The 9,489-nt window shown below is 45.6% G+C and overlaps 1 protein-coding gene across 2 annotated transcripts in view; it reads left to right on the top strand.

Moving 5' to 3' along the window:
* The window catches only part of SLC6A13 (solute carrier family 6 (neurotransmitter transporter), member 13), a 68,861-nt gene that overhangs the window by 56,603 nt on the left and 2,769 nt on the right, over positions 1-9,489 (top strand). For both annotated transcript variants that reach the window (XM_006862702.1, XM_006862703.1), the window contains exons 8-12: positions 3,731-3,834; positions 5,164-5,288; positions 7,745-7,857; positions 8,183-8,320; positions 9,070-9,172. In XM_006862702.1, coding sequence (XP_006862764.1) covers positions 3,731-3,834; positions 5,164-5,288; positions 7,745-7,857; positions 8,183-8,320; positions 9,070-9,172 — 583 coding nt within the window. The remainder of the gene's footprint in view (positions 1-3,730; positions 3,835-5,163; positions 5,289-7,744; positions 7,858-8,182; positions 8,321-9,069; positions 9,173-9,489) is intronic.

Here is a 9,489-nt window from a genome sequence, read left to right as displayed (position 1 = left end):
CAGTCAGTCTGCCTATGTTGTTTTGTATTCTTCCTGTAGGTCTTTCTTTCAAGAAATATCTTCTGTTCTTCAAGCCATTCCAGGCTGGTTTAAGGGCCACTTTTTATTTTTCTAGCACTATTCCAGAAGGTGGGATAGGAAATGAATATTTTTTTCACATACACCTTGCTCCTGACTTATTTTGCATTTATGACCATAGTTAAAAACCTGTCATCCCACTGTTTTGCACACTAACGCCATATGTCTGGCAGTAACAAATGTCAAGGTGGGAGGTGAGAGCTGTGCTAGCTTGTGATGATTAAGGTCATGTGACAACTTGGCTGGGCCATGATTTTCAGTGCTTTGTAATGATGTAGTTATGCAATGGTGCGGTCAGCCTCCACTGTGTAGTCTGATGAATCATCCTTCATTTTCGCACAATGCTGACTTTCACATACCAACCTGGTCTTTGGAACCTTGCCATTTTGATAAGGGAGAGTGGGTGTACATTATTTTATTTATTATACACATTTTCTAGAAGTGAACAGTGAGGTTCAGAGAGGTTAAGTGACTTTCCTAAGAACACACAGCTAGTAGTTAGTGGAGTTATAAACTTGGATCAGTTTGACTCCAAAGTCCATACATTTTCCATTTCACATCATTGCTTTCCTAAAAATGGTTGTTGTTAGGTGCCATTGATTGAATCGGTACCCTGATGGGTGGATGGAAAGTTGAAAACACTCTTATTAAAGGTCTCTCTATCAGAAGATGGAGTCCTGGTATGGCACTGTAGGATAAGTGCTAGACTGCTAATTGCAAGGTTGGGGGTTCAAACCCACCAGCTGCTCCTTGGGAACCTTATACAAGGTTGCTATGAGTCAGAACCAACTTGATGGCACTTAACAACAATAACTATCAGAAGATTTCTCATTTTACCCACACTCCCCCAAGTGTTTTTATACTTGGTTTATTCTTTTACAAGTTTTTTTTGTGTGAACTGAGTGATAGTTTATGTGGGAGAGCATCAGCTTTACATTCATCCTATCGTATTTAATTTCATTGCAATGATTACAATCCCCTCCATGCATCACCATTAATAGCATTTGCTTCCATTCCCTCTGTGTGGTTTTTTTTTTTTTTTTTGGATGTACACCGAAGCACTCAGGAATATATAACTTGGTTTATTCTTGGTCAGATTTCTGTCATGGGGCTTTGCTCCAGATACTCAGTCTCTTGGAATGGGCAGGGAGTGGGTTGCCTGTGGTGGGGAACAGAACAGCTTGCTCTGAAGTTCCTTTAGCCCTCCTACTGACCCCATTTCATTTCCCCAGCCCAGCAGGCTTGACATGCAGCAGCTGTGCAGAGAGTTGGGACTTGCCAAGCTCACAGTGAGGGGCTTTTGGTCAAAGACACCACATCTGACCCTTGAACTCTGAACTCTTGGCCCTCCTGCTGCCTTTTTCTCTGTTCTCCTTAACCTTTCCTCCCAATTCAGTCTTCGGCTGTCCTCACCGGGGGTGAGGTGAGCAGCCAAGTTACAATTTCTTTGATTATTTCTTCCCAAGCCCAACTTCACAAGACTTCATAATCACTGGACTTGTGCCCCTTGCCTGCAGGTGGGCAGCCACAGAGAATATCTGAGGGCACTCATAGGTTTCCTGGGTAACTTGTGGGTAGCTTGTACCCTGTGCAATTAGACACCCTGTACACCTGGGCATGGGGAGAAAACCAAGACTGGAGAGGCTCTGGGCTGTATCCTGGATGACTTGACCTTATGACAGGATGTTCCTATGAGCCCCCACCTTTCACATCTCTGACCCTGGAAAAATCCTTTTTGTACAAGCTCAGGGCCTCTTCCTGTCAGGTCCTGCCCTCGAAGCTGCAGTGTGTAAAGCAGGGACTAAATAGAAGAGGATGCCAGCTCTCCTGAGATGACTGTCTTCACAGTATCAGTGGAGCTGTTTTAGAAAGATTTTTAAACATTTTTAAACACATTGAAGAAGCAAACAGACTCCCCAATGCATTTCCTCAGTCATGGCCTACTCCCACTCAGAGACAGCATACCGGATTTTATAAACATTAGCTACCTTTCCTGTCTTCAGGTATTGCCCATTCATCCTTGCCCTCCCCTTTCCTAGCTTCTGAAATGAATCCCAAACCCCCTTTCTTTTCTCCTGTTACACATTTTTTTCAAGTTTCATAATGTTCCTCAAGTGATTCCATCCTTCCCTACTACTTCTTTGCTAGCCTTGGACTGTTCCAAATTCTCCTCTGTGCTTTCTGCCTCTGACCTCTTTTCCTGGTGGCAACTCCTGCCTTGTAGAACACCTAGAGGATGGGATTCACAGTGAACAGAAGGGACAGGAGTCTTGAGACATTCTTTCCTTTTTGTCACGCTCTTTTCCAGTCTGTCCCTGTTCCCGCAAGATGGAAAACAGCAAGAAGAATATGTGCCCTGGGTATATCCCCAATGCCAATTCCCAGGGACCATGATGTCCACACCTGGATGATCATTAGGAATCCCCAACTCTGAAAATAATGCAGATTCCTGGGTTCGCCTCTAGGCTAGAGGGAGACCCAATTTGTCAACTGGGGGATGCTGGCTGAAGAATCACAGTGATTCTGAGCTAGTCAGCCTAGAATGTTGTGGAAAATGAACAGTTTGTAGAGGTGAGTGTAATAAGAGAAAGAAAGGGGTTGGGTGCTTGAGGGTGGTGATGATGATGAGGCAGGGAAAGTTGGGTAAGGGGCCAACAAGAAAGTCAAGGCTTTGGTGTATGGGGAGTTTGGAGGCCTGATAGTTATGGATGGAAAAGATTAAAGACTGGGGGAGTTCTGTAAGAAGCAGGAGCCCTTTGGGGGGACTGCTGGAACAAGGGATGGAGTCTTTCCGTGCCTGTTCTGTTTGGAACCAGAATGCAGGAACACTCATCCTGGTGATATCTGCAACTGCAGCTGGAGGCTCCCTGGTGGTGCTCCCACCCTCTGAAGGCAGAAGGGCATGGGGGAGGGTCTGTAGCCACAGGACCTGGCCTCCTACAGAGCTACAGGATTGCTTAGTCCTGTTTGCCTGGATGTTCTCTCTCTGGGATGTTATTCTAGCTGTTAAAACTAATCATAACATGCACAGCCTGGGTCAGCCAGCTGAGATAATAGCAGTAACAACAATACCCTATGCTTAGTTGGAGAGTTATTTTCCCCCCAAGGAGTACAAAGCACTTTACAGATGCATTTCTGTTCATCCTCTGTGTGTGTGTGTGTGTGTGTGTGAGTAAGGACTAATTTCTCTCCCTGTTTCTCAGACAAAAGTTTCTGACTTAGAAGGAGCAAAGCTAGATGCTGGTGCTGGTGCTGGTAGTAAGAACCCATGTCGCTGAAGAACCTTCCCTGGAGTTCTTCCCACGTGGTCCTGCTGCTATAGAAGAAAGGAAATTTGGGGAGAATGTACGGCTGTGCTCCCATGATCACAAGCCAGACCCATGTTGTTCTAGAGTACCATCCTACTCTTGTTCACCATAGGCCCCTTCAACCTTTGGAATGCCTTGTCCATTCTGGTAGTACCAAGATACTGCACCTCAGGGTCAGGGACTAGAGCTCTCTCCCTGGGGATGACAGGGGAACATGGGGTCCTGCATCAGTCCAGAACATCCGTAGCCAGTGCCTGGCCCAGCCAATGCCTTTGTCCCCCACATGGAGGTTCAGATGGTCTCACCTTTCCCTGAGTTCAGTGTTTTTTCCTCTTTCTTTGTAGGTGTGGATGGATGCAGGCACCCAGATCTTTTTTTCCTTCGCCATCTGTCTGGGGTGCCTGACAGCTCTGGGAAGCTACAACAAATACCACAACAACTGCTACAGGTGACAGGGGAGTGGGGTCTGAGCCACACACCTGCATCTCTCCAATGGCCCTCCACCAAGTGCTAGACCAGGGGTGACTGCGAGGAGGGAACCAGCTCATGGGGTTTGTCCCTGGCTTCCAGCTACTCTCCATTTCCCCAGCCCCACCAGGAGCTGAAAGAAGCCAACTGTAGGGTGGCCAGAGGGTTGGCTGAGAAGCCACAGAGGGGCCTAGCCAGCCTGGTCATTTAGAGTTTAGTCGGTTTAAGGACACATAGTAAGCAAGTCTATGAGTCAGAAATGATTCGGTGACGCTTAACAATAACAACAAAGTAAGCAAGCCTGACGAAGAAATTGGTAATGGTAAATTAGTGAGTGTGTGCCGCTGATTCTCAGTCGTGCCTGCTTTGTAGATCTGCCCTTGCAAACATTGACTCCTTACCCCTTTTTACTTCACCTCCTATATGCATATATGACTTCTACTTGCTCTCCTCCCTCTCCACTGTCCCCTACTGCCTTCTGGTTCCACTGTAATACTAGCTGAACTACAGCAGTAGCAAATCATAGCATGCATTTCAAAATCTAATGTAAGTGACTAAGAATTCTTTGTTGTTTGGTATTATCCATGCTCCAATCCCCCTACATTAGCGTGACAAATTGAATTAAGGCATAGTGGCAGCGCTTGGAGAGGTGTGGAGGGAGACTGAGTGGTAGTCTGTAATTTTTTGGATCAATGTTTTACTTCCTCACAGCCTCATTCTTTTTGGTCTGTTCCTGATTTGTTCCACATCTGAGCTAGTGGGAGGCCAGAACCAACACTTAGAATGGTCATATTAATTCTGCCAGGCAGTCCCACCGCTGGACCCTGTGCCATGAGGGACTGTGCTCCCCACTGACTCCCAAACAGAAAGCCTGGTACATTGATTGACAGCACCTTTCTTTTATCTATTTATTTTTCACAAAAAAATGTTATAGAGGCCCATTTATCAAGTCTTAGAACAGGACCAAGACAAGACAAAGACAAATCATCCAGATGGGGAGACCATCAGCACGAGGCCACACTGTTGTCCAGAGGATACATGGCCACATTGCTAATTATAGAACATAGACAGCATAGGAAATTTGTCACAAAATCAGGAGTGGTGACAGATGAATTCATCACCGTCACGGGTGAGACTATGGAAGCAGGAAAGGGACCGTGATTGGGATAAATGCATTGTTACAGATTAGAAAAGCTCACAGGTGCCTCCGACTGCCTTGGTTCTGGGTATGACTCATGACCATGTACCTTGATTTCCATCAAGTGGCAGCCCCTTTCTGACGACTCCTATTTCACCCTGACCCCCACAGGGACTGCATCGCCCTCTGCTTCCTCAACAGTGGCACCAGCTTTGTGGCTGGGTTTGCCATCTTCTCCATCCTGGGCTTCATGTCTCAGGAGCAGGGGGTGCCCATTTCCCAGGTGGCTGAGTCAGGTGAGTACTGCTCAGTATGTTCTGTGAGCCTGGTTTGGACTGTGGAACCAGCCCAATCCAGAGGCATTTCTATTTTTCACCTACATTGTGAGTGGGTCTTAAAATTGTGGCCACCTTTCTTTAATTTTATTGTTGTTGTTGGTAATACACAACAATACACACATACCAATTCAACTGTTTTTTACACATACAATTCAGTGACTGTGATTACATTCTTCGAGTTGTATAGCCACCTTCACCCTGTTTTCTGAGTTGCTCCTCTCCCATTAACATAAACTCATGACCCTGAAAGTTTCCTAGCTCATCTTTCAAGTTGCTGGTGTCAATTTGATTCCACACAGATAGTTCTTAAAAAACATAATACTCAAGGCAGACCTTTTCCTAGTTAAGCTGAACTATTGTTTGGCTTTAAGATTTCAGGGGATATTTTTGGTTTATGTTTTCAAGATTATCTCAGGATAATCAGGCTTTTTTCAGTGGAAGGATGCTGGGAAGACTTGGATAGGATTTAAATAGATTCAGAGTGGACTGGTATACTGTGAAGATTTCCTTTCCACCTTTGGTCCCCCAGCTCCTTACCCTGGAGGAACTTATTGTTTAGTTCTGTGGATGTCCTTTCAGAAACAGCTTAGACGTACATGAGAAATTTTTATATACATACATAGGAACTTGCATGGTGCAAACGGTTAATATGCTTGGCTGCTAACTGAAAGGCTGAAAACTTAAGTCTACTCTGAAGGAAAAAAGTCCTGGGGATCACTTCCAAAAATATCAGCACTTGAAAACCCTATGGAACATAGCTCTAGTCTGACACATGGGATCAGAGTCAACTCATGAAATGAGTTTTTATATACTGCGCATTCCTAATTCCTACCTTTTTAGCCTAAGGACAAACACATTCGGTGCACCTTAGCTTGTTCATTTCAAAATGTATTTCAGAAATAAATTCATATTAGCACATAAGGTGTCCCCCACCCCCACCCCCACGCACTCTACAAAGGACTTCCCACCAGGCTCTGTTTTTATTTATTGTTGTTTTTGTTTTGTTTTAAAATAAAATCTAGGAAGGACTGGAGGAGGACAAGTCCCTTGTTTTGACAAGTTGCAATGTTTCTCTTTCCTTGTTTCTATGGACCACCCACTTTCACTTTATAACCATAAGACATTGTTTTGTTTTTTTTAATCACAGCCATCACAAGCCCACCTTTGTTGCACAGAACTCGAAGTGCCAGGCAACTGATATGATTGACTTTTATTAAAAACAGGCATTGCTGTTGTTGTTAAGTGCCACTGAGTCAGTTTCAACCCAAAGCAACCCAGTATAGGGTTTCCAAGGAGGGACTGGTGAGTTTGAACCGCTGACCTTGTGGTTTCTCAATAACAAATCCACATGTCAAAGCCTGCGTTCATTTATAGGAAACTTCCTTTGGAAAATAAGGAGTGTAACCGTGTGACCTTGGACATACCATGTCCCTCTTGAGTACCAGTCTCCTCTGGGTGATGGGGACAGTACTAGTACCTGCCTCACAGGCTTGCATTTTTAACATGAGCAAAATGCTGAGCACAGTGCCTGGCATACAGTAAGTAGGTGCTTAATAAAAGTTAGCTATGTCCATTTTTGGAGTCCTGGTGTAGCACTGTGGGTTAATGCGTTGGACTGCAAAGTCGGTTTGAACCACAAGGTCAGTGGTTCAAGCTCACCAGCTGCTCCTCGGAAACCCTATATAAGGTCGCTATGAGTTGGAACCAACTTGACAGCATTTAACCAAAACAACTTTATTAAAGCAACAAAGTAATCACCCTTCACTGAGGCATGATTATTCCAGTTTCCATACGCCTCCACCACTTTTTCTTGGTTTACACTGGGTCTGCTTTGCACATTTATATGACCTGCTTGGCTCCTGAGTTCTTTTTAATTTTGAAACTTCTGATTTGGACAACAGATGTGGAGAGTGAGACCTGAGGGTTTGGGGATTGAACTTAGAGAAATCAGGGTAGAAGCACCCTTTTTAAATTTCTCCAAATCCTCTAACATCCAGGGTCTCTAGGTTCAGGTCCTGCCAGTGAGAATACAGTATGTGGGTGGCTTTTCCCAGGTGAAGATGGTGGTGGCAATGGTAACTGTGGGACGAAGTTCCCTCTAATCTGATGCTATTGAGTTGAGTCAGCCTCATAACAACCCTATAGGGCACAGTAGAACTAACTGTCCCATAGGGTTTCGAAGATTATAAATCTCTATGGAAGCAGACTGCTACATCTTTCTCTCTTGGAGCAGCTGGTGGATTTGAACTGCCAACCTTTTGGTTAGTCGCTGAGCACCAAATGTTGCCACCAGAGCTCCTTGAAGTTCCCTCTAGCTCCTGTCATTTCACGGCCCCACACTGGGAGCCTTGGGATTGTACATGGCCTAGATCTGGCCCAGGCACTGGGCTGTGTTCCTCTGCTCCCTGCTGTAGGCCCTGGCTTGGCTTTCATTGCCTACCCCCGGGCTGTGGTGATGCTGCCCTTCTCTCCGCTATGGGCCTGCTTCTTCTTCTTCATGGTCGTTCTCCTGGGACTGGATAGCCAGGTATCAACAGAGCTCGAGAGAAGCGGGTTAGGGTATGGGCTGGGGGAGGCTGAGCAGGGAGCACAAGGTTGAGCGGCACACCCTGAAACACTTAGAAATAGCTGGAGATTGGCTGACTGTTAAAAGCAGATGCTCTCCTGAGAAACAAGAGAGCCTCAAAGGGTGGGTTCAGATCTAACCATGCAAGGATAAGATAAGGAAGCTGACGGGGGAGGGGAGGGGGTAAGGGGAGGGGACTGTCCCCAAGAGAAAGAAGCCACAGGGAGTTGATAGAGTTTATTTTGGGAGCTCTCTTTCCCTCCAATTCTTTTGCCCTCTCATCCAGTTTGTATGCGTAGAAAGTCTGGTGACGGCGCTGGTGGACATGTACCCCCGGGTGTTCCGCAAGAAGAACCGGAGGGAGGTCCTCATCCTTGCAGTGTCTGTCATTTCCTTCCTGGTCGGGCTGGTCATGCTCACAGAGGTGAGGTTCTGGGAGGCTGTGAGATGGGAACTAAGTGAGGAAGTGGAGCCAATGTGGAAACCCCTACCTATTAGGTGGAACAGACTACAATGGGTTTGGGTCACAGGGATGCCTCCCTTTCCCAACCCAAAGAGGCACAAAGCAGGCAATTCCCTTCTCTGGCCTTTGAGCATCAGCCCCCTACCTCTGGGGATGAGTGGAGGCCATCTGGCTCCACATTGAGCTAAGAAATGTGGAAAAGATGGTCAGGGAGGTCTTGGGTTGGAAAAAACTGCCTCTCCTCTAAGCTCCCATAACTTCCCAGGCCGCTGAATTAAGTTTCATGGACAAACTTCAAGGGAGAAAAGAACCCCTGGGATGGGGAACATTCTGTGTGATCTCTCCAGGGAGGAGGATGCAGATGGAGCTTGTCAACTTGATGATATAACCGCCCCTATGCTGATCCTCACCCAAAATACACACTATGTCTTAGACTTCTGGAGTCAATTCCTAAAGGTTCTCAGGGACAATCTAACAATAGCTGTCTGATTTAATCTCTCTTCTATCCAAAAACAATAACAACAACAAAATAAAGTTATCTATTACATCTTGCTAGTGTTTCGCAGTTTACAAAGGACTTTCTCTAATATTATCTGTCTCCTGTGATCCTCATCAGCTTTGTTCTGGGCCCTAGAGGAGTGAGGCTACAGGGCATGGGGGTAAATCCGATTCCTCTGGATAAAGTTCTTTTTAACAAATCTTCCTGGCAGGGTGGTATGTACGTGTTTCAGCTCTTCGACTATTATGCAGCCAGTGGCATGTGCCTTCTGTTTGTGGCCATCTTTGAGTCCGTCTGTGTGGCTTGGATTTATGGTGAGTGACTCCTTCCCCAAACCTAACCCCAGTTTGCTCTCACACCACAGGGCTCTTAGAGAAAAGAGAAACATCCAGTATTCACACTTAGGTACTCCCCATCTACCCAACTCCAAAAATTTAGTGGACTCTAAATTGTTCCATTGGACGATCCCTCCTGAGATTGACTTGCCCATCCTCTAGGTTTTTGTTTTTTGAAAATATTTTATTTCATTTTGTTGTTGCTAACAATATGCACAGAAAAACATACACCAACTCAACCATTTCTACATGTATAATTTAGTGACATTGATTACATTCTTTGTAATCCTCCTCTA

This window comes from Chrysochloris asiatica, unplaced genomic scaffold (genome assembly GCF_000296735.1).
Source record: "Chrysochloris asiatica unplaced genomic scaffold, ChrAsi1.0 scaffold00050, whole genome shotgun sequence".
Classification (NCBI taxonomy): Eukaryota; Metazoa; Chordata; class Mammalia; order Afrosoricida; family Chrysochloridae; genus Chrysochloris; species Chrysochloris asiatica.
Note: the sequence above shows the minus strand (reverse complement) of the source record. Positions and strands in the feature narration are given on the sequence as shown.